At 36.7% G+C, this 24,657-nt stretch overlaps 4 protein-coding genes, 1 non-coding gene and 1 pseudogene across 5 annotated transcripts; 3 read left to right on the top strand and 3 right to left on the bottom strand.

Annotated features, from left to right (window-relative positions):
- The first annotated feature begins 971 nt into the window (after positions 1-971).
- RGP1 (reversibly glycosylated polypeptide 1) lies at positions 972-3,356 on the top strand. The gene is made up of 4 exons (XM_008232063.3): positions 972-1,508; positions 2,181-2,431; positions 2,523-2,691; positions 2,808-3,356. Exons 1-4 carry the CDS (start codon positions 1,197-1,199, stop codon positions 3,144-3,146), a joined length of 1,071 nt encoding a protein of 356 aa, XP_008230285.1. The 5' UTR covers positions 972-1,196; the 3' UTR covers positions 3,147-3,356.
- Positions 3,357-3,655: 299 nt separating this feature from the next.
- Positions 3,656-9,206, bottom strand: LOC103329574 (tRNA (guanine(26)-N(2))-dimethyltransferase 2-like). The gene is made up of 12 exons (XM_008232064.3): positions 8,755-9,206; positions 7,460-7,762; positions 7,262-7,349; positions 6,952-7,073; positions 6,568-6,707; positions 6,402-6,474; positions 5,908-5,996; positions 5,700-5,805; positions 5,048-5,260; positions 4,643-4,837; positions 4,307-4,384; positions 3,656-4,225 (listed from the first exon to the last, which is right to left on the bottom strand). Exons 1-12 carry the CDS (start codon positions 8,848-8,850, stop codon positions 3,989-3,991), a joined length of 1,740 nt encoding a protein of 579 aa, XP_008230286.1. The 5' UTR covers positions 8,851-9,206; the 3' UTR covers positions 3,656-3,988.
- Positions 9,207-10,112: 906 nt separating this feature from the next.
- On the bottom strand, positions 10,113-11,333 carry LOC103329575 (scarecrow-like protein 3 pseudogene; annotated as a pseudogene).
- A 5,795-nt stretch (positions 11,334-17,128) lies between these two features.
- On the top strand, positions 17,129-18,123 carry MYB121 (myb domain protein 121). Its single transcript, XM_008232188.2, has 3 exons — positions 17,129-17,270; positions 17,350-17,479; positions 17,576-18,123. The coding sequence occupies exons 1-3, from the start codon at positions 17,129-17,131 to the stop codon at positions 18,033-18,035; spliced, it is 732 nt and encodes a 243-aa protein (XP_008230410.2). The 3' UTR covers positions 18,036-18,123.
- Positions 18,124-20,564: 2,441 nt separating this feature from the next.
- TRNAI-AAU (transfer RNA isoleucine (anticodon AAU)) lies at positions 20,565-20,638 on the bottom strand. Its single transcript has one exon. It is a non-coding gene; the product is annotated as a tRNA-Ile (tRNA).
- A 76-nt stretch (positions 20,639-20,714) lies between these two features.
- Positions 20,715-21,596, top strand: LOC103329576 (chaperone). Its single transcript, XM_008232066.2, has 2 exons — positions 20,715-20,886; positions 21,167-21,596. Exons 1-2 carry the CDS (start codon positions 20,774-20,776, stop codon positions 21,390-21,392), a joined length of 339 nt encoding a protein of 112 aa, XP_008230288.1. The 5' UTR covers positions 20,715-20,773; the 3' UTR covers positions 21,393-21,596.
- Positions 21,597-24,657: the final 3,061 nt, after the last annotated feature.

Below are 24,657 nucleotides of genomic sequence, written 5' to 3' on the forward strand. Positions count from 1 at the left end.
TCTCAACAAACCCTCTAATTATAATAGTCTCATGGGCCATGTCGTACCAAGTTGTAATTCTGGGCTATGGGTTTTGTTTTTTGGGTCATTAAAAATTCTATTGACTTTGAAGAAACGTAAAGGAGGAGGAGTTGCTTAAGATGAAGCCCAATGTGTGTGAGGAGAGTGTGCTGCGCACATGAGGTGATGCCTAAAGCTCCGAAATCAATAGCGGGAATTAAGGCAGTCCAGTCCAGAATCCCTCTTTCACTGAGTAATTTAATTTGACGCAAAGAGAAACACAACAATGGCTCCTATGCTCAGTGGCTGTGCACGTTCAACTTTCTGAACCCACACGCTTTTCTTCTTCTTTTTCACCTTTTCTCTTCCACCTTTATCTCCCTATCCCATGTTTCTTTCTTTTGTTTACCTTTCAGATTGTCGGGTACACAAAATTCACATGTTCCAATTTTAAAAGAAGTTTTTTTAATTAAAAGAAAAATTGGGTTCTTTTGGTTTTTTTTCATTAGCTACTATACCTTGGACTATGAAGTTAATAAAGACATAATATTTGGATGATCCTCAAGAGGTTTTGTTTGTATGAAAAACACTGTGCCAGTCTCACTAACGACTAACTTGAACATTGTAACTTGGTTTATGGTGGTGAGATAAATTTGCTCCTCCCAAATCTCCTGAGTTACCACCGTCTCTGCAAATTCATGATAGCACTGCTTTGCTTTTTCAATTAATCACGACATGTCACGCGTCACGTAATCGCCTGTGATTGGCTTCCTGTTTCACACAGATTTTTCTGCTAATTTAGCCAACCAATTACAAAACCTGTGTGACACTGACAAAACGAATGTACCATCAAACTCTCACAAATCACGTGGACGGTTCATAATGCATGATGGAATTAGAAGCTGTTTTTTTTTTGCTAAGAACAGCCTCAGAAAATCAATCAAATTATATATTCTTCTGGTCTTTGCAAATCTCTCAATCGACTGCCTTTTGGTTTGAACAATTCTCTTTCACCTTTAAATCTCCGACACGTCTCCTCCGAACCCAACACTCGTGCCGCTTTCTCCGTCTCCTCACGTGCCACCACGTCCTCCTCCATTTATATTCCTATACAAACTCCCTCTCTTCCTTCATACCCCTCTCACTCTCTCCCTCCTTCTCTGTCTCTCTCAAAGCTTCAATCTTTTGTTTCTGCAATGGCTTCTGCAACTCACCTTTTGACAGATGAGCTTGACATTGTCATCCCCACCATCAGAAACCTCGACTTCCTCGAGATGTGGAGGCCATTCCTTCAGCCCTACCACCTCATCATCGTCCAAGATGGTGACCCATCAAAGACCATCAAGGTTCCTGATGGCTTTGACTATGAGCTCTACAATCGTAACGACATTAACAGGATTCTGGGTCCTAGGTCGTCCTGCATTTCCTTCAAGGACTCTGCCTGCCGCTGCTTCGGCTACATGGTCTCCAAGAAGAAGTACATCTTCACTATTGACGATGACTGCTTCGTAAGTCCGCTGTTTCCTCTGTTTTTCCCATCTTGGCTTTGTTTTATTTTTATTTATTCCTTTTGGGTTTTTAAAGTCTAGATCTTGTTGTTATTTGATCTTCTGTTTCATGGTTTTTCGTGAAATTTCGATGATTTCATTCATTTGGTACGTTGTGTCTCTTTTATTTTTATTTTAATGCCTCTAATGTCGCAATGTTTGAATGTATATATGTGTCTAGACTGGATCATATGTAGACCTCAAATCTGATTAATAGTTTTTCAGTAGTATAAGTGTGTATATTTGGATTGAACAATGTCTGCAATTCCAAATAAAACTTGATTGACTGAGACCAATTGTACCATTCCATTCCAGGGATGCAAAAGCCACAGCCGTTTAAAAAATAAGTTTTCTACATTTAGCTTGTATTAACTTCTCTATTGGAATAGAAGAAAGAATGACATTACCAGATTTGTTTGTTTCTGTATGCGAGATAAGATATAGTTTTGGTGTTTGTTTTATCTGCAACTTGCTTCTGTCCTTTTCTCTCTCAGGGCATGCATCTGCTTGGCATATTTTCTCTTTATTTTTCTATTTTATTTTATTATTTGATGTTTTAAAAGGGTGTAGTCTTAATTGTAGTTTATTAGCTCTAATTTAACTGCTCATGGTTTTTTTTGTGTGTATGCTTAGGTTGCACAAGACCCAGCTGGCAAACCCGTCAATGCACTGGAGCAGCACATCAAGAACCTTCTTTCACCATCCACCCCCTTTTTCTTCAACACTCTGTATGATCCTTACAGGGATGGCGCTGATTTCGTTCGTGGATACCCTTTCAGTCTCCGTGAGGGTGTCCCGACTGCTGTTTCTCATGGTCTGTGGCTAAACATCCCAGATTATGATGCACCTACACAGCTTGTGAAGCCTCTTGAGAGGAACACCAGGTAGACACTTCCTAAGTCTTTGCGTCTCACATTGTATGCTGCGCATTATGCAATATTGGATTTTAACACTCTGCTTGTGCTTCTTCACAAGGTTTGTGGATGCTGTTCTGACAATTCCAAAGGGCACCTTGTTCCCCATGTGTGGCATGAATTTGGGTTTCGACCGTGACCTCATTGGCCCTGCAATGTACTTCGGGCTCATGGGTGATGGTCAGCCAATTGGACGCTATGACGATATGTGGGCTGGCTGGTGCATCAAGGTCCCCTTTCTTTTTCCGTTCCTTCCATACCATATGCCAATATGACTTGTAATTCTAGTTGTCTTTCTTTCATGTGAATATATTAACAGTAATGTGGTATGTTAATGAATGTATAGGTGATATGTGACCACTTGGGACTGGGAGTGAAGACAGGCCTGCCTTATATCTATCACAGCAAAGCCAGCAACCCATTTGTGAACCTGAGGAAGGAGTACAAAGGCATCTTCTGGCAGGAAGAGATCATCCCATTCTTCCAAGCTGCGGTTCTTCCCAAAGACTGCACCACTGTTCAAGCTTGCTATGTTGAACTGTCCAAGCAGGTCAAGGAAAAGCTCGGCAAGGTGGATCCCTACTTCGACAAGCTCGCCGAAGCCATGGTCACATGGATTGAAGCTTGGGATGAGCTTAACCCGACTGGACCTGGTGCCAAACTGGCCAACGGCAAGGCTAAGTAAAACAAGAACTTAAACAAAGTTGAATATTCAACTGCAATTTGCTCTTATATTTACTGTACTTTCTTGGAGCTATCATTAGTTTAGTTACTGTATCTTTTTTATCCTCCTGAGCCATTTTGGTCATCGCTTTGATTTGCATTTCGGCAGATGTAATTTTATTTATTTACTTTGTCCAATGAGCTTAGTGCAATAAAATATGTAGTTCATTTAGTATTTTAATCCAAAGATAAATGTTTGCCTCATACATAATTGACAGAAACAGAATCGTGTTGGCATATTTTTGTATCTCAATACTTTTGTTGTTAATCGTCAAGCTTTTTCTATCTTGGTGGGACTTTCAAAATCTTTTTTCATTCATCTTGTTAAATGAGAACCTAGGTGAGGTTGATGCCCCCAATATATATTTTCTAGTGTCCAATGTGTATGGTTTGGCATCTCTACTGGGCTCCTCTTTCTTCCATGTTCGAATTCTGCATTTCCTTCAGGCACTGGGTATATAACAAAATTAATTTCAGATAAAAAATAAAACTTACTTCTCGACCTCTTGCATAAATAAAATAAAAATAATAATCCAAGAAAATTGCTTACAAACTCAGAAGTACGCAAATAAATATGGTCTAATCAAACTCAAAATTGCTGAAATAACTTCTAATTCACTAGAAAGTTGCTGCTCCAGTTAATTTTACAGCGGCTTCATTACTGGCTCGTGAGAAGCCTCTCTCTCCTCATCTTGCTGTCTCCAAATAAAAATTAAGAGGAAGGAGGATTATGTATGTTCTCTTCGTAACGGTTGTATGGAGCTCTAGGTCAACTTGGTTGACATACTTAAAACGTTCATTTCATCAATTTGGGGTGGGATGATCTTCAATCTTTTGACGCTTGGCATTATGTTCCTCATCCTCTTCATGGTTAAGAACTCCATTGACAGCGTCTGGACCCAAGAGAGAAATGTGTTTGCTGGTGATTTGACGACCTGCCCTAAGCTTTGGGCCCCAGTGCCTTTCCGGATTTGGAAGGAAGCGTGCTATCTTCTTGGTTTGTGCCTTGCTTAGAGATGCAATGGCTCGAGCAAAATTGGCCTGCCAAAATAAAAAAACATGTCAGTAAGAGAATTTGCAGTCAAGAATGCAAAAGCATATCCAAGAATGGGAGAAACATACTTGGAGAACAGGTTCCTTAGCAAGTATCACAGTTCCTGACTGATCTGGAGGCTGAGGTTTCACTGGGTGATTCTTCACCTACACAGAATCAAGGCATAATATGATCCACAACCAATTAGTGAACAGCAGTAACCTCATGGAAAGTCTAATGCAGTTAACAAGTAATCTACAGTGTAGAGACAGGATAAACAACAGAACCACACTGTCTAATGTGGAGCAGAGAAGGATCAAGAAGAAGGGACCATAACGGATTGTCAACTAGTTATATATATATATATATATATATATATACATGCATGACAAAAGAAACAAGTGAGAACAGAAGAGACTGCTCACCCAACAGCGCATTATGTCCCAAATGACATCCATGGGAGCATCTGATTTTAACCCCAACGGGTTTACATGAGTTCCAGATATACGATATCCTGCATTGATCACAGCAGAACGGAAAATCACTGCAGATGGGGAAGTGCACTTCAGTGTGGCACAGAGATTGTGCAGACTCAAGAACAAAGGAACATCAGGCAACTCCTGCAAACAATAAACTCAGATTACTAAAACTGCATAAGACATAAATATTATACACATGCACATCTATATTTTTGCCCAAAACATAAGTTATCATTTTTATTTCTTAGAAGAAAGGCAAACTTTTCAGTAGCATCTAATGCCAGCCATGCTTAAACACAATAGCACATCTAATTTATATCTAAAAGTATAAATAACAAACAAAAGGCACACCTCTGAGATTGTTGTTAGTACAGCAGAGATGCGATCATAAGCAGGATACCGCTCCTTCATAGATTTCACATCTGATAGTATGGAAGTTACCCACTCTTGATCATGGATAGGAGCAGACCATATGGGCCCACCCATATTGAATTTCTTCCCACAATCATTGCATTCTTGAGGAACAACAGGACCAAAACCCGGTAGATATCTTACACTGCTGTTCTGAAAAAGCAAAGGGATGCCTTATCAGAAAACTATTGAAATAAACTCTAAAATAAAATTCCATTAATATAAAACCACAAGCCTTCAACGCGCACACAACTCTTTGTAATAAATCAGAGGGGTGAAACGTATTCAAAACGCATACTCACAGATACATGTATATGAAGATATTGTACAGTTGCACAAAGCTTGCTAATAAGTAGGATAAGAACTATGACAGATCAATGCCCTATGAATGAAGGTAACTGTCCTAAAAGGTTGTTTGTAACATCAACCCTTATAACTTTCCATTTAGCTTTTTAAGGTCATTGTTACAAATATAATTTAGACGGTACACGTAGTTGGGGAAAAGCAAGAGAATCAACATTCTTGAGATGATTTTTGTCATCAATACATAAGCACATGCTAACACCGAAGGCATATTATATCAGCATCATACCTTGGCGACAGTCCTTCCAATAGGCTGAAGATGAAAAGAATCGCAACCAATGCACTGATAAACATAGGAGAGCTTAAGGGGAGTGTTCTTCATTGCACTTGCAGAACTGCAACCAATTGTTTGAACTATCAGTCAACAACAAAAGAAAGAAATGTTATTTAGCCTAATAGCTGACATTGAACTAGTTGAAAGTAAATAGGCCACATACGAGTAGATACGGACGAAAACTCGAACATAGAAGTCCATCTGAACAGATAGCACAGGAACAATGTATCGTTTGTAACGATTCGCATGACTCTGCATTGTATAAAGAGGAAATTAACTATGCATCAGAATGAAATATATACATAGAAGTAACATTAATCGAACTATAAATCATGATCTATGGGGTACTCTTCATGTTTATAGTCATTTGCCTGCCCTGAGTTGGGATAACAATCAAACTTCAATTTAAACTTAATCGAAAACATTTAATCGTTATCTACATCATCATTATACAAAAATGGAACAACCCAGAATAAATCAAAGAAGTGAGAAACTCAAAATAATAGTTGTAAATAGTTGCTTCAGAAAAGACATGTGCCAAAAACTATATCACCAACAGAATTGCAATATCAATTCTACTTCCCTTCTGGCTAAATAACAACCTTCAAATAGTTTGCATGTTCAAGGTAAAGGCTATAATCAAAGACATAATGATACCTCAATGCAGGCTAGGAGGATCCTCAAAGCCATTTCGTGGCAATATTTCCCTCTCAATGGATAGGAACCGTATCTAATACCACAAAACAGTTCTTGATAGATACGTCAATGAATCAGAAAACATGTTCAAGCAAAAGTAGATCAGCAGAAAGGTACGACTACTTACTTTGAATAGCAAACCTCCCCATTACCACCACATAGCACTGCCATATCAGTTGCTGTACACATTAGCAATCCTCCGTCAACAACAGATTGAACCGCTGAGTCCAAGAAGACAGAGGGAGAACCATAAGGATCAAGATCAACCTGGAACACCAATAACAAACAAAGAGCATGTTAGTGGTTTATGGCAAGAATATAAATTTAAAAGGAATAAGGATAATCACTATGAAGCCTCCTCGTGATGAAACCAACCAGTCTAGGCTTTATTGCTTATTTTATTTTATTCAACATAGAGGTATTATGGCACTTGCTAACCATATTCAGATAAACTATTCTAAATGAAAATTCCTTGAGAATTAACAAAACATATGAAACAACATATGCATACCACATCAAATTCTTTTGGGTGGGTGAGCATATGCACACGAGCATCAGCAAGATGTGATTCCACCTTTGTACATGCAACTGAACCATTGAACTTGATGTTTCTCCTACAAGCTTCAACAGAAACTGCAGGAAGGAAAATAATAGTGATTACTGTTATGAAGCTTACGATTAATCAGAAAAGCTAATATGCAGCTACATCTAAGATATGCCACCATGTATTTACATAGGAAATAGAATCTTATCTACTTCTTTGGGTCCATATGTTCATTAATGATTCATTCTTTTTAAGGTTATCACAAAAATGGCGTTACCTTTATCATTGTCTAGAGCCACAACTTGACCAATCCCTTCCACTTCGCGAGCATACCTAAGAGCTCTTAAACCAGAAGCTGACAAGGCCTGTGAACACAAATGGTACAAAAGAGAAATGTTGATTACATCTTCAATAACAAAACTTTGAATATGAGAGGAACTAATTAATTGATTAAAATTGAAATTCATGCAAAAACCTCTAGAACTCTTGGTGGCTTCAGTTCCACTCGTCCTTTTCCCTCTGTGACCTTGTTCGGTTCTTCTGAAATGCTGCATGGTTCCTCTTGAGATATCTCTGCTGCCACTTCACAATCTCCATTCGTTTTTTCATCAATAATATCAGACTCATTAGATACTTCTTCTACAACAGAATTTGAAGCATCCTTCTCAGACACCTTTGGTGCTGTTTTTGTTTTCTTGGACAATCTTGCTACATGCTCCTCCTTGCGTTTTTCAATAAATGCCCTCAGAACCGCAATTGATATGTCTCTGTTGTTAACCTAAATTTTACAGAATGAAACAATCAAGATCCTTATATTATGAAATCTAAAAGCCAATCAGAAAAACTGGAGGTGTTAATGTAACCAACAAATACTAATAGTTAAAGCTTAATAGTCGCCTATATTGCAAAGCATAGGCTACATCATTTTTACCATACTAAAAAAAAGTTCAAACAATATAATGGACAAGGGATGTTAAATGTTGGAAATATGTCAACGTTGAAAGCAACGGATGACAAACATGTTTTTATTTGGGAACAAAGAACTTTGGGCTGCAGACAAGTTAAAACAGGAAAGAGAACTATAATGCGCAAAATTATAAAATTCTAAGAAGTGATCAGCAACTTGAATGCCCAAAAGTATCATATGTGCGGACAGCTAGAGCTTCTCACTTCATCCATGAGCATTCACTTTTGATATTTCATTTTCATTATTCTTTCCTCCCATAGTTAGGGAGACACAATTCATATCTGGTAATAATTTTACATAGTTCTCAAACAAAAACAAAAAGCACAAAAGAAACCCACTTAAGGCAACAATCATCAACATCATTATTGTTTGGGGTCGACACATACCTCTGACGTTCCGTTCTTTTCCATTAGACAAAAAAATAAAAAACTCAACCTAAATGATAAGCCAATTGAGATACACACATGTGAATTGGCGTTGCTTCACCTAAATGCTCCCAAATGTGAGACACCTATAACATTTCATCTCCAAGACCCCCTCACAGACATTCCTCAACGAATATTAATCACACAAATACCACCTTAACATCTCGGACTTCTTTAATTCAAAACTTTAATTTCTTTTCTTGTCCTACATTGTTTTCCCAGCAACCAAACGCAACGTTTCAACAACTAACATTGACCCAGCAAACTTCCACTTCATAACCAACTCAAAAAACACACAACCCCTAACGTTGCATCTCAAAAACCCATCAAAACCAATAATCCAATGCAAAAATCATCGAAAAGAGAAGATTTTGGCACCTGAGTTTTGTTGTAAAAGACTTGGTTTTTAGCATGCATCAGAATCTCAGCCTCTCCTTCCTTAATGATGGCGTAATCACTGAGATCGGTCGTCATTGTTCCTTCACTTTCATGCAAAAACAAGCTCTGGGTATCTTCCTTTGGTGGCCCTCTAGCTTATTCCGGGTTGGGAACAAACGTAACACTGTAAAAGCAAGAGACTTTCTCTTCCCCTTCTTCTTCCTATGAAGCTCTGGTTTGGAGCCTGAGAATTTGTGCAAGGAGTCTGAGAGTTTGTGCAAGTAGCATCAAACTAACGACTTTTATATATGTACACAGCACACAAGCTTGTTATTTTGAAAACCCTATCACTGCTGCTGCTAATTGCTTTTAGAATATTTTGATTTTCGGATAAATTGAAACGTTTCTTTTTCTCTTTTCTGCTTAAACCCTAACCCTCAATCACCCGGCACACTTTAGCAGCTGTTAGTGGATTTTTGCTAACATGAGCTTGGAAGTTATGGACGACGGGTGGGTTGGAATGTCGGGTCAGCCCGAATCCGGGGCGCTTCGCTAAGATCCAATAGAAAAAAGAGAATTTACTTGTTTTTAGATCTTTTATATTGGAAGTTACTCCCCCACTCCCCCCACATTCCTCTTTTTACTCCCCACTCTACCCGCATTCTTTTTTCTGTTTTTTCTTATTATTTTTTCTATTTGTAAATATCTATATAGTTACCTGATGTAAAAAACAAATGATATTTGCATATGAAATTTTTTTAACATAAATAAAAAGGCCAATTAACACACGCATGACAAGAGGTTAGTATTTAATTAAGCATGTAATGTAATAAATTTCGCGACAAACCGCAATAATTTTTTAAAAAATAAATGTGATATCGTGCACCAAGTGCATTATTTTATGTCATGGAGCCTCCTTGATGGAGGTTCTTCTTTCCCGGTAGATTGATGACTCAATTATTAGCTTCTGAATTCTATTAAATTATTAAATGTTTAACTTATTTCAAAACTAAAATAAAGCAAATATGTGTTTACCAAAGTTGACTAGAGTGGATGTGTTCCTTACTCTACACTCGAATTCGAATCCCCCTTTCTGTAATTTAGATTAGTTTAAAGTAGAATATCGCTTATATAAAATAATAAAATAAAATAAAAACTGAATCTCGAACAAAACCTCTTTGACCCAAAAAAAAATTTATAAAAAAAAAAAAACAACCTCGTGCACAAATAAATAAACATCACTTGGAGCAACACAACAAAAGCCTTGAATTGCTAATTTTAACTCCAAATTTGATCTTTGAGCATTTGTATTCATATAATTAATGGCAACAACAAAAGAAATTATGATGCTAAGCTAGCTAACAAGTCCAAGCAGACACAGCATAGAGAGGCCTTTCGTTCCAACAAATCATCAAACTTGTTCTCTGGCTAATAATCTTGTAACCCTTCTTTGAATCCTCCATAGAATCCAACCACAAACGCACAGGTTTGAACCCAACTTCACAAAACCTAACCATCCACCATGCATATCTCTCATGCCTCTCTTCTCTCTCCACACCCTCCCAAGCCACAATGTTTTCAATCTCTCTCCCAAATATCTCCTCCAAAACGAAGCGTTCTTCACTTGATGAAGACAAGCCCCCAAAGCTGGCCTCTAATGAATCAAAAATTGCGCTATAATAGTGCAAGCCCTCAATGAATCTCTCCACCAAATGGTTCAAATTATGGTGAGCTTCTTGTTCTACTAACAACACCACTTTTGGGGACATTGACCTTACCATGCCTAAAAACTCACTCATTTGCTTACAATCCTTGACATCAATATTGCTCTTTTTGGGCCTAAATTGTGTGTCCACTTGGTCATCTTGGGCCAACAAGACATGTATATTGAGAATTGAGACAAAACCCAATGCTTCTCCTGACCTTACCTTAAGCATGTCTTTTGTCAACTCTCTTAGGCTAACATTTAGTGGGTTGTATTGGAATGGCATGTCTAAGGCCTCTGCCTCTTTTACAAGCTTTGGGCCCAACTTCTCCAAGACAGCTTTATTGCCATGTACACAAGTGATTTTCAAATGGGGAGGCCCATCTGGCAAAGCTGCGAAGCTCTGTAAAAGTGGAGCCCATAGTTTTGGATCGGCGGAACCCAAGTCCACAATGTGGATTACCCGCTCGGCGGACATGGCTTGGAGCAAGGTTCGGGCGATGATGGCATGGGCAAAACCGAGATAAGGGAAGGCCTTTGTGAAGATGACGCGAGCCTGGTCCAACTCTGGTTTGTTCCGTTTGGTATCATAGTTTAGGGCCTTGTGGATGCCGGGCCAATTTTTGACAAGACGGACCGCGAGAGCAGAGGCAAACCGGGCCGCGAGCCTTTGCATGGAATCGCCACGCAAGGACGCAAGTCGTGAAATTTGGCAAAGACATTCATCAGCTAGATTGAGGTTGCCAGATGCTGCGTGGTTAGCACACTTGATGAGGAGTTGGATTAGATGTAACCCTCTTTCTTCTGGCTTTAAGGCTTCGAGAAGCGGTGACGATGATGACAAAGAAGAAGAAGAAGAAGATGATGGATACATGAAGATGGACTTGTGTATGCTTAATTTAGAGAAAATTGTGCTTGTTGCATGTTAATTGATAAAGTTTGAGGAGGCTTTGTGCTTGGGTTGGTTTTAAAGGTTGTATGGGAATCTAGAAGAGGAGTAGGTGGGGATTATTAAAGGGATGCTTTACTCTTGGACACATATGGGAGAGCTCCAAATGGGAGAGTTCCAAATATGTTCTTTGCTAATTGGAAGTTTATGTGAGAGCTCCAAATGAAAGAGTACAAGCAGGTTTTGGTTGAGACAGAGAATATTTTTGTTTTCCCAAAGGATTCATTGAACCATGATCTTATATATGGGTTAAGCCTATTTCAAATGAGATAGTTAATTACAGAAGAAAAAAAGAAGGAAAAAAAAGTTGCATTTCTTAGTATCTTTCTTCGTATAATTTTATTGTATGAATATTTACATGACGTGAAATCGATATTAATTAAGCCTAAGTACTTAGTTAAGACAAAAGAGCTCTTCCAATGGTTTTGGCAGTACGCAGATGCCTGCCACTTGTTTTTTACTCCATTATATAAAGAAGATTCATATACATATATACACACATTCACAAACTCGCATTAACATTTTTTGTATCATCGTCTCCTTTCAACCAAAACCAGCGAAGACGACAACCCTCCATCTCATCATCATCTTCACTTGTGAATTTGCTTCTCTCTGCGTTGCGTATACCCGAGAGAGAAAAAAAAGACAAAAATATAAACAACAGAAAGAAGAAGAAAACGAGTTAATAAGCGAAGGCAAATTAGCTTATTCATTATTGTAATCATCCATGGAGATAATAACAAAGATAATTAGAAAAATAGAAACGTGACAATTGGTGCACCATATTGGATTTATCTAATGTACAGATATATATATATATATATTCATGTGTGTGGGTCGATGCACAAATATTTGTGTTTTGTTTTATATACGTTGTACCGTAAATTGGTGTTCCTCATTTTGTCTCTTTTCTTTTGTTGCATATTCATACTAATTTAATTAGTCAACCAAAGAGAGCTCCTTGTCCCTGAGCTTACAGCTGCTTTCGGACCTCACCATGGCAACAGACAAAATTCAAACCTTTTTTTTTTTTTTTTTTTAAATTTTTATAAAGAACAAGTGATTGTCTATACTACATGAGCAGGAGATTTCTTATACACACACTACTAAGGTGTCATGGGGTTCAACCAAAGCACCACTAGTTTGCAAGTCACATGAACCCAAGATCACCTGGTTTGCAAGTCAATACCCTTTTTTTACACTAAGCTAATCCCGTTTGCATCAAAACTGAAACTTTGTTGTAAATGTAAATCCATATAAGCCAAAGTGGTCCACATCAGACGGACCCACCGAAGTCCCACTATTTCACATTGAAAAGTTGATAAATACTAGGCTGTTTGGACTGCCCATTTTTAATAGACCTCTGAACTTCAATGCACACGTGAACAAAACGTTATCTTAGACTCGGTTTTGGGCTTTGGGCTGGACGTTGTGGAGAGCAATGCTAGGGTTTTGGAGTTTTTGCGACTTTAAGGTGTTTTCATTCTTTTCATTCTTAATAATATTTTCCATGATTTCAATTATGAATATGCGTAACTAATTTTCTTTTGCTAAGGTGAAGCCTTGATCCTTAGCATGAATATGTCATTTTTATTTAATTGTTTATGATTAATTGCATGCATACTTTGAATTGTTAATCACTATTTTAAACTATCTAATTGTCTTAATGCCTGATCACCATTAAGATCTTTAGAAAAGTAATTGGATGCAATTTTGGTCGAAAGGTTCCCTGAAATTGACCTTGGCTTCTTATGAATAATAATTGTAATTTCACTTAAGATGAACACCACGTCTTAAGGGTTGCATGGTTTTTCAAAGGTTTTCACAAAACATAATGAGTTTTCATGTTCAACTTTGATCCGAACGTCCAGACGGATTGCATGTTGGATATACGTTCTATGTTGGAAGTTCCAAGTATGATATAAATTAGGAAAACCTAACATTCGACGTCGTATGTACAAATCATAAGTAATTGGTAAAAATTCATAGGATTTCTAGGTGATGGTGAAACCCTAGTGCTTTTATAAATTGGTATTTAAAACTCTTTTTTTCAATCGTTATTGTTTTTTTTAAAATTTATTTTTAGTATCAAACAATTTCATAATCATCTTTCTCAACTTTTAATTTTAGGTAGTTCATTAGAAATTGTTTTTACATAAATTGTTAAATAGTCCTTGAGGAGAATGACCTTGCATGAGCATCTACACTACAATAGCCTTGTATTTTTGCAAGTATTTTATGTGATTTTAACCTTATTTGCATGAATGGTAAAAATAGTAGAATTATCTAAAATAGTCCCCGGCAATGGCGCCAATTTCTTGATACGATTTTTACCATCCACGCAAATAAGGTTAAAATCACATAAAATACTTGCAAGAATACAAGGCTATTGTAGTGTAGATGCTTATGCAAGGTCGTTCTCCTAAATGACTATTTAGCAATTTATGTAAAAACAATTTCCAATGAACTACCTAAAATTAAAAGTTGAGAAATATGATTATGAAATTGTTTGATACTGAAAACAAATTTTTTTAAAAAATATTACGATTGAAAGAAAGAGTTTTAAATACCAATTTATAAATGCACTAGGGTTTCACCATCACCTAGAAATCCTATGATTTTTTACCAATTACTTATGATTTGCACATGCCACTTCAAAGGTTAGGTTTTCCTAATTTATATTATACTTGGAACTTCTAACATAGAATGTATATCTAACAAGCAATCCGTCTGGACGTTCGGATCAAAGTTGAACATGAAAGACTCATTATGTTTTGTGAAAACCATTTGAAAAACCATGCAACCCTTAAGACGTGGTGTTCATCTTAAGTGAAATTACAATTATTAATCACAAGAAGCCAACGTCAATTTCAAGGAACTTTCCGACCAAAATTGCATCCAATTACTTTTCTAAAGATCCTAATGGTGATCATGCATTAAGACAATTAGATAGTTTAAAATAGTAATTAACAATTCAAAGTATGTATGCAATCAATCATAAGCAATTAAATAAAAATTACATATTCATGCTAAGGTTCAAGGCTTCACCATAGCAAAAGAAAAATAGTTATGCATATTCATAACTGAAATCATAGAAAATATTATTAAGAAGGAAAAGAATGAAAACACCTTAAAGTCGTAAAAACTCCAAAAACCTAGCAATTGCTCTCCACAACGTCACGTTCAAAAGCCAAAAAGAAGTCCCCAATATTGCCTTGAAAACCAACTTAAATACCCCTACAAACAAGCTGCCCCCTCCAGCTTTTCTATCCCCACAAGGAAACTAATTAAAATAAAATAATACTAGGATATAAAGTCAAAATTGGACTAGCAGAATCTGCATTTAAACTGCACAACCAAGTTTTGGCCTTAAATCTCCTCCAAATCAGGCCCAAGGTAGCTTGTTTTAAATATAAAAATATTCTGAACACTTTTCTAGAAGGCCACGAACCCATCCAAAGTCATTTTGGGCTTCAAAGTGCAGTAAAAGCCCAAAACGTCACTATTTCAGTACCGAGCACTGCTCCTTTATTTTATTTCCATAAAATAACCGTTTAGTAGAAAAATATGAAATTTCGAGACGATCAAGCTAAGTGACTCACTAACGTCCTCCAACTGGAATTACTCCAAAATTCGTCCATTTGATTATGTTTTGCTCCAGATGAAGTCGAAAGTCTTATATTGGGAATATAATTCAAAATATCAAAATTCTTTCAAAATATTAACCAAAATATATTAAGAATGTGATTAAATATATAATAAATATATAATATAAAATCTACTCATCAGGGCCTCTAAATTGTGACCAGAGAAAAAGCCCAAATAATCTAAATATTAATTTTGATTGATTTGGGCTTCATAATTATTGGGCTTTCTGCATTTCTATTCCATAATAATACTAATTATAATAAAAATAATACATAACAACCGAAAACAATGACGGACAAAATTATGGTTTAACTTCAAAAAAGGCTGTAAAAGGACCCACTAGTGTAGTGGTTTGGAGTATTTACTCCCTCGCAATGTCCTGGGTTCAGTCCTAAGATCCTGTATTGTGTGTGATAGGAAAGGTCATAAAAAAAAACTTCAAAAAGGCTATCAGAAACCTTATGGGCATATAAACTTCAAAAAAGTATGCCATCGGAATGACTCCATATGCTTTAACTTATGGTCATGATGCAATCCTTCTTATAAGTTTTAAAAGTATTATTGTCTGTACCTTTTAGCATGCACTGTTAATCCTCCACACACTGTAGTGGAGTTTCTTTAACCATTGAACTCTTGTACAAAACATCATTACGTCAAAAAGGGCAGTGGGGGACCATTTCTTCATTTAGTTCTTAGCCATCATCAAAAGGAGGAAAAAGAAATTAGATCAAATTTAATCAACAAATTTCAATTAGTTTAACAATAAAGAAAATACCACTCATTAGCTGCCACATTATTTTGCTCAATATGGGTGCATTACATACCTAATCACTAACTAATTCTGAAATCTTCATTTCTACATCTGCTCTCTGCTATGTGGAAAGAAATATAAGTTCCACAAAATTGTACCCAAAATGAAATTATTGGAACCCTTTATAGTATCATTTAGGTTGTAACTAGATCCTTCTAGAAACCATATAATATTATCCACTTTAGCACACAGATCTTTTTTTTTCCTTCTTCTTTTTCAGAAGATGCATGAACAAATACATAGGTTGTGTAGATTGAAAGGGATAGTTCCCAGTTTGTCCAAAGTAAAGTTGGGTTTCGTGGTCATTGATGAAGTAACATTACTCAAAAGGGGTTAGGAGAGAAGCAAAAGCTATCTTCATTTTGGCCCCATCAAATCAAGCATTTCATTCTGTAAAATCTTTAAGCTCGACAAGATCTTGAACACTTATGTAATCTTTAACAAAGCTCAAATACTAATATAGTTTCTGTAACCATCATTACCTACTATATATAGGCATAGATTGCTTTTAAAAAAAAATCAGCAAACCAATTAAGCACTTCCCAACTTTCCAAATAAGCTACTTAGATGAGTCCAAGAGCCAGGTGTAGGATAGGTGACTCATCAGGGCCCTTTCAAAACTTTATGTGCCCCATTACCCTAAATGGCATCCCAGAAACTTCTTTGTGCTTAAAAAATTTAATTAATAGATGTCATTAACCATAAATAATGCTAATTAATCGTGCAAAACTTTTGCCACAGGTGTTACACACCAGTTGGATCAGAGGCACTTTCGAAGGAGACATCAACAACCCACTAATCTCAACAATGACGGATTAATTTCATCATCAAGAAAAATAAAACAATGGAACACAATGTGGCTTGTTTGTGTAGTTTTATGCAGAGGGAATAATATTGATGGTGATGTCATTGTGTACGGTGACTAGGAGTGAGAAGGCACAACTGTTGTGGTCTGATTGGTTGAAAGTATATTGACCTGGTTGACACACCACGTCTCAACACTTGGACTCAGATTTGTAGATGGAAGGGTCAATTTCTTGATATGATGAGAGACTGAAGCATAGATTCGATTCAAAGATCTTGACTGAGATCATCAAAGAAAACGATATTGAAGTCACTGTTTCAGAGGTAGGAGGAGATATATATGTCATGCATATATATGGAGGGAAGGTAACTAGCCATGCATTGTGCAATAAGTGTCAAAGAATACAGAGACAACAAACAGCTGGGTTGAATTGAAGTGAAACCAAGGAAAGGAAGGATGGTAACAATGATGGGTTGGGGATTTGCAGAACAACAAGGATGGAGGAAAGGTCCTTGGACACCAGAGGAAGACAAGCTGCTCAATGAATATGTCAACTTACATGGAGAGGGAAGATGGAGTTGTGTGGCTAAGTGTGCAGGTAATTAAATTAAACTCTCTTAATTAACTTCTAATAATTGCATGTTTTTTAAAAAATTTCTAATAATTTGTTTTTTCAGGTTTGAACAGGAGTGGCAAAAGTTGCAGACTTAGATGGGTGAATTATCTTAGGCCTGGATTAAAGAGAGGCCATATAACACCTCAGGAGGAAGGCATCATTATTGAATTGCATGCTTTATGGGGTAACAAGTAAGCAATATAATGATGTCCTATGCTTTGTCTGTCTGTAGCTAGCTAGATTGAATAATTATCAAGTACACTCATTTTTATGTGAAATGTATACAGATGGTCTAGCATTGCTAGATACTTGCCAGGAAGAACAGACAATGAGATAAAGAACTTCTGGAGAACTCATTTCAAAAAGAAAGAGAAATGCACTCAGAAGCAAGAGAAACGAAAAGCTCAAATTCTTCTAGCAAAACAACTACAACAACAGGAGCAGCAGCAGCAACAACAACTGCAGGAAGATCAAAATCTGAAAATACGAGCCACGCCACAATCGGAAGCAAGCCAAGGAGAAAACATTAACATGACTACTGATCATGAGGCACAAGCAAGGCAAGAGAATAATATGAATCTTTTTAGTAGCAGCTACCCCAACTTGGTGGGGGACCAATATTGCTTGCCTGCGTTGATGAACCAAGGAAGTGTAGGGTCTTGGGCAGATATATTAGGAGAAGAAGGGTTATATATGGGGCGCCTCTGGAACTTAGATGATGAGCATGTAAACGGTCGAATGGATTGAAACACAAGCTTAAGCCAGTGCAACAAATCAGCAATGCAGAATCAAGCAGCAGTTACAGCTTTCTCTTCTGGAGGGGATTACTCTAACACATTCTATAATGGAGGCTACATCTTCTAAGGATCTAAGAGGGCTGATTTATTATCTATTAATTTGTACCAGATTATTTAATGTATCCTAATTAATTAATCCTATGAACTTCCTGTATGTTGGTTTTATTATTGTTGTACTTGCACTATTGTTAATTTTGATTTACATATAATAAATAAGATTTGTGTAGCCAAACGCTCATCCTTCTTTTCTATTCTTTTTTTATTATTATTATTCATTACCAATGTTATTCCCATTGCATTTGCCATGTATCAATCAATCTACAAAGATATCCATTAAGTTGGTTTGGGATGAGTGATCATCAACAAAGCTGTTTGTAATTTCCATAAGAAAAAAAGATGTTCCCAAAGAGAAAGAGAACACAGTTTCATGAATCGATCAGCAGACAATTTTACATGAACTTTTCCTACATATGAAATCATGCTTCTGCAGATCTTTGAGAATTGCAAAAGGATTTAGACATGCAAAGTCAAAATGGCTGTCATTCATATGTATAGTCAGATTGACAGGCTTTATATTGCCCTCATGTTCATTTCATACATGCAAAAATGGAGAAATCAAAATTGCATGAGCAGTGAGAGCCATTATAATAATTTTTGTGTCAAATATTTGTATATCTAATTTCCCAATTTTGACCGGGATTGACTTTTAAAGTGACCAAATCTTGACCAGTCAATGACCAAGTTGAAAGCTGATGGCTGGAGATGATTGACAAGAGAAGCTAATCAATAGGCCACAAGAACATCTTCTGATTGATCGATGAAGCGAAAAGAGAGTCTAGTCAATAGTAATATGTATGTAGCAGAAGAGTTTAACCCTGAAACTAATTAAAAGAGCTGAGCCTGAGATATATATTCATGCATATCCATGAAAAGGCACTTGAAAGTTGAATACTATAAAATTAAAGTGATTACGTTTCATCAATTGGATGGAACTTAGTATATTTAAAGTACTTACGTCTAGTGTGCTATATGCGTCATGGCCACTCCTTTTTTTTACATTTTCTTTTCGCTACCATCAACCATAGAGAGAGATATGCATGCAAATGGTTGGTTCCTAAAATTTCAAAGCGACCCAAAATCTTACCGCTTCTTAGAGTTTTTTTTTTGGGTGAACAAAAGTTCAGGGGGAAATTGACTATTCTCACCATTGCTACTGTATGAATTTATGTAGGAAATTACAGATTGTGCATCAACAAGAACTGTTGGTAGCGGGACTCAAATACTAGTGAAGCTACACACAATGCAAGAACCTTACCAACTGATGGTGATGACAAGAATTGGTAAAAAGATAGATGGTGATGAAATTGAATAGTAATCAAGGACGGATCCATGCTTGGGCTAAAGTGGGCTCTAGCCCAGTGTTGACTTTGGAGAGAGACAAATTAGGCTTAGTTGTGTAAGCTCAATTCAGAAAAATTAAATAATAGCCCACCACTTTTTCTAGAACGAAGCCCATGTCTATAGCCAAATACTTTAAATACTTCAATTACTAAATTTTTTTTCTCTCTTCTTTGGTTTATTCAGCTTTTGATTTGGCTCTAATAATGTTTATATATTTCTATGATTTTGTTTTTTGTTTTTAATTTGTTGATGTTGCTTCTTTTGGAAATATTGAAATACAGACTCTCCCTAACAAAACTACTTTGCTGATCCAAAGTCCTCAAGCTTCAAATTTTTCTTCGTTTGAGCCTCTGAATTTTGGTTTTTCTAGGTTTTTTTTATTCAGATATCTCTCTAAAAATAGTATTTTTCTTTTAATGAATTCTGAAAATATTTTTTAATCTCAAGGAAATATATTGAATTATTCAAAAAGTGTACCACTTTCATTAATCTGAAGAAAATATTGCTTTTGATATATATACATATATATATTTGTTTAATAATAAGGCTTATAATTGATCCCAACCAAAAAACAATAGCCCAATCTATAAATATTCATGAATCCGCCATTGATCGTAATTACCAATCAATGACATAAAAACAAATAGTTCTCACGGAAAAACAAAAGTCAAACGTAAATGGGTTATATGTTTTTTTTTTCTTTTTGACAAAACGATGTTCTAACTACTCTAATAAGTAGGTTACATGTTTTGTTTTTTTCTTTTTGACAAAACCATATTCTAATTACTCTAATGTATGAATAGGAAGATCGAGATCTTATGTAAAGAGGGAATATACACTTCCTTTTCCTTAGCCAACTGAACGAAGACACAAATGCAAGTGGGTTTCATGTTAATTAGTGAATTAAAAATAAGTGTTGGGTTCCCAAAATGCCAAGAGACAAAAAATGGGCCATTTGACACAACGTGAGATTGGACTTGGATGTAGCCCGGTAAGACTCAGTGGTTTTCAACCCATGACAAAGCCTAGGCCATGGAGAAATGACCGAAATGACACGAAGAAAAACAAAACAAAAAGTTGGCCCATGCAGGTCTCGAACCTGCGACCTTCGCGTTATTAGCACGACGCTCTAACCAGCTGAGCTAATAGGCCGTTGATGCTTTCTGGAGCCCCGATAAGAATATTAACCGACAGATAATCTGAAAGTTCAGATAAGGTGGTTAATATCAGTTATCAGCAAGAGCTGGGACAGGAAAACAGAGAGAGAGAGAGAGAGAGAGAGGAAAAATGGATAACATAACGGCAAGCGAGCTGGCGGGTTTTGGAGTTGGGGCTCTGCTCCTCTGCGCCACCATTGCTGCCCCAAAGGTCGACGCTTTCATCTCTGCCTCTCAGCGCAGGTAATTACCCATTTCCAAAATTCATCGCAAAAGGCTTGTCTTTGACTCTTTCTAATGTTTGAGTTCACTTCAGCTCCATTATCTTCATCAAGTTGTACTTAGTTTCAAAGAATTGGATAAATATCCTTGTAATGAAATTTTTTCATGTGGGTTAAAAATCAATCTTCAATTCAATAAAACTCCAGTTTCAGTTTCTACTTGCTTGTGGGATTTGTGTATTATGTATTTGTGCATTCTGATTTATGTGTGCTGTATATGAATGAATCCTTTGAATGTTCAGTTCTTTGGGAATGTGCAAGAGATGTGGCAATCTGAGGATGATAGCATGCTCAAGATGCAAAGGAGTTGGATTAATCAAAGAAGGAGGAGTGTTTGGTTTAAATCTCATTGATGACTTCTATGAATCGGTTGGGGGTAGTGATTCGAAAGTAAGATCCATTTCTTGCACCAACTGTAACGCTAGAGGTCATTTTAGCTGCCCTGATTGCTCTAAAACATCTGTTTGAGTTTGTTGAAAATTTTCTTACGCTAGTTGCGCTATCTTAAAATGATTTATCAATGTCCAATGATATAGAGCAGGAAGTTTATGAACCCACTTTAGACAGTAGAGATATATACATTACAAAATCGTTTTCATGTTGATATCACAGATAATGTAATACATGGATAGTTTGCCATCCATGTCAATTCTAGAGACTGCATATTTATTACCCTGCTCCCTAGCAAGATGAATCCCCCAATTGAATCATATTCATCCTTGGTAAATCTGATGTTATGCTTATGCTTGAATTTGATTTGATGCCCTATACACAAGAAGTCAGGGGGCCTTATGCAGAATTCGTCAAGGGTCAGACGAAAAGCATCCCCTCTCCCCTCCGGCGGCTTCTGTTATTGATTTCTTTTGTGGTCAGTAGATATGGTGGCTTATATTTGCTGAAGGTGTTCCTTTTGTTGCATGTTTAATGTGATATGAGTTTTCCAGTCAATTTGGTTTTTGATTAGGAGTAGCATCGTACGTCTCTTGAGTTTGAGCTAGGAAATATCTGCTTAACTTTAGGCTATAAGATGTGCTGTGTTGTAAGAAGAAATGGTAGATAACTTTTGTTGGATATTTATGCGAAATTACTAAGAAGCGGCTTGCGAGCTGGAAGAGAACTAGATCAGTCAGTGGTCCTTATTGGAGTCGTAGTAAAAAGGAAGCTTTTGCCAAAGATAGCAACTCAGTAGGAAAGTATATATAACCCTCTGAAATTCATACGAAGGTTCTTTGAATGGATACCAGGTTAGCACGCGTTATCCATTTCTCATACAAACTTTATAGCACTTAGTATATGTATTGAATGTAAGCATTATTTGGAAGAAACAGAAGAAATGATCTCAAAACTGGTAGTGATTTTCCATCCTACCATGGTAAGTGGACACCATTTTTACTTCCACACATTATAGGCAGCGTAGAAGTAAAAATGTGGCTGAGCTTTCGGGGGGGCGGCGGGGGTTCATATTTCTGAAACCTACCCTCTGTAACAAACTTATACTACATGTGGCTGTGGTTTGAAAAATGCCTCTAAGATTCTGGAATTTGCACACACATAGCAACAACCCTTGAACTTGAACTTGAAGTGGACTTGTGAGACGTACATACCCCAAAAAGAAAGCCTCTTATCTTATATCTACTGAGTTGTATTGTGGCAAAGCTTTAAAGCACAGCACCATTTGTTAGTGGGAAAAATCAAATCTCAATCTCATTTGTGCTATGCTGCATTTCTAAACGAGGGACTCTGTAGGAACTCAGAGATGTTGCGAAGTGACAAGGCATCTAAAGTATTACGAAATTGAAGGGAATTCCAAGATTCTAATTTGAATTCTCAAGAAACAAATCCCAGCTCCTTGAGCAATTCGAATAATCAATCATACGCACGATATTTGGTACTTGCTACAAAATTATACTCATGTCTCTTTTCAGCATATTTATCGAGAAGTTAATATGGTAGCGGATCTTCTTTGTAATATTTTTCATCATCTTCTTATGAGTATTAGTTATAGAGTTAACTTTGATTTGTACGATCATCACATCCATTGCCAATTTTTTTGAAGTACTTTTCTTTTAAAAATAAAAATAAAAATTGCTAGTTTACCGTTTACCAATAGACCTGAGTGCCATAATAATCAAAGAGGCAAAGGAGTAGCTTTTCCCAGCACGCGTCCGATAAGACGTCCGATAGCGAAAACATCCACTAGTCTTATTTCCGTTCTCATTTCTCGACACGTGTACTTGCAGGGCCTTTCACTATTCCAGGTAAACGCCGTTGGGAGTGTACGGACGCCTGGCCAAGGTTTTGCAATCAATCATCTCCGTCACCTGGCACTGTTCTGACCCCCAATCCCTGATCGACACAGGTGGAAGAGTGCTGCATTGACACTCCAGCAGTAACTTTGGACTTGGAAAACAGCGTTTCTCCTCTAAAACTAACAAACACTCGAAACATAAACCGATCTTCCTATGGAAACGCGTGTTTAACCGGTTTTTCGATTTGGCTTTTGCTTGGGCGCATCATCACTGTCTTTTAGGAACTCAATTTCTTTTCTCAAATAATGAACTTTACGCACAAGATTCTCAACTTTAATTTAATTGCATTTGACGACTAACTTAAAATTATAAGGGACTTATAACTTAAGTGGTTAAAGAAGCAGTTACGTTTATATTTGAAATTGTGTGTTCGAATATCCTTCTCTGAATATCGCTTATATGAAAAAAAAACGATTAAGTTAAAATGCATTAACATGTGAGCTAACTTGACCAACAACATGTTTACAAAATATTAGGTTATATTTGACCAATATTTTACTCTAACTTGGATTAATGCTTATCATTAGGCAGCGTCTAAGTTTTGAAGCAATGGTCGACATAAATATAGGCTTTGGAGGAGGGGGTCAAATCATTCATATACTCCACGATAAATTAATGAGGAATAATTTAGGGTGGGGTCCATTGAATAATTGTGCTCATGCATCTTTAACCATATGATACATATACCCATGGCCAAGCATGGAACTTCAAATATCCGTCCTCCTCCTCCTAGCTTACCAAACACTAGCCTTCCTTTAACTCCATCTGTATGATGGATTCTGTTATTCCTCACAAAACAAACATTGAGTCATGTCACCAACTTTTATAAATATAACTCCATTGCTGATATTTTAGCTCATTTAGGTTAACTTTTGTCTTAATTAGGTGCTAATATTGTGCTTATTATGTATCCTATAAAAATACGTACATTATGTGGAAGATGAGGTATTTCTAGAAGAGTTACATATGGAATTTTTTTATTTTATACAAACAATAGTCGGGAAGAGGAATTTAAACATATAATTTTAGTTGCAGAGGCTTGAGACGAAGATAATATATTTCCTATGACATCTTTGCCCCTTGTGTAGCAATCAACCCATTGTGATAGGGAGTGGTGGGGACTCATGGACCTCTCAAAATGCGAATATTATTCTTGATTCGAAAAACTGATCTAATCTAATTTCTCAAACCTACCGATCGCAAGAAAAATATGTCTCTCCCACCTACCCCTATTTTTTCTTCCATTTCTTATTTGTTGTGGCCGCAGAAATTGGGTCACATTGAACACATATGCCTTATATGTTCCATCAGTTGGCGCAGTGCTTGAAAGAAAATCACACATCTTTTTCCAGTTTTGGTATTGGATTATTATTCTACCCCCAATATGGGTTGTATTACTCATAGGGCAATATGGTGGTGAATTG

Source organism: Prunus mume, linkage group LG4 (assembly GCF_029339155.1).
Source record: "Prunus mume cultivar Tortuosa linkage group LG4, ASM2933915v1, whole genome shotgun sequence".
NCBI lineage: Eukaryota > Viridiplantae > Streptophyta > Magnoliopsida > Rosales > Rosaceae > Prunus > Prunus mume.

Bases quoted from the DNA above. Each gene is read 5' to 3' on its own strand.
- LOC103329574 (XM_008232064.3), bottom strand. From the start codon at position 8,850: ATGACGACCGATCTCAGTGATTACGCCATCATTAAGGAAGGAGAGGCT. The intron at 7,350-7,459 runs GTTTTTGCATGA...TTGTGTTCACAG, and splicing joins AGCCACCAAGAGTTCTAGAG to GCCTTGTCAGCTTCTGGTTT. The intron at 6,708-6,951 runs GTATGCATATGT...TTGGTGTTCCAG, and splicing joins ACCCAAAAGAATTTGATGTG to GTTGATCTTGATCCTTATGG.
- RGP1 (XM_008232063.3), top strand. From the start codon at position 1,197: ATGGCTTCTGCAACTCACCTTTTGACAGATGAGCTTGACATTGTCATC. The intron at 1,509-2,180 runs GTAAGTCCGCTG...GTGTATGCTTAG, and splicing joins CTATTGACGATGACTGCTTC to GTTGCACAAGACCCAGCTGG. The intron at 2,692-2,807 runs GTCCCCTTTCTT...ATGAATGTATAG, and splicing joins GGGCTGGCTGGTGCATCAAG to GTGATATGTGACCACTTGGG.
- MYB121 (XM_008232188.2), top strand. From the start codon at position 17,129: ATGGTAACAATGATGGGTTGGGGATTTGCAGAACAACAAGGATGGAGG. The intron at 17,271-17,349 runs GTAATTAAATTA...TTGTTTTTTCAG, and splicing joins TTGTGTGGCTAAGTGTGCAG to GTTTGAACAGGAGTGGCAAA. The intron at 17,480-17,575 runs GTAAGCAATATA...AAATGTATACAG, and splicing joins CATGCTTTATGGGGTAACAA to ATGGTCTAGCATTGCTAGAT.
- LOC103329576 (XM_008232066.2), top strand. From the start codon at position 20,774: ATGGATAACATAACGGCAAGCGAGCTGGCGGGTTTTGGAGTTGGGGCT. The intron at 20,887-21,166 runs GTAATTACCCAT...TTGAATGTTCAG, and splicing joins ATCTCTGCCTCTCAGCGCAG to TTCTTTGGGAATGTGCAAGA.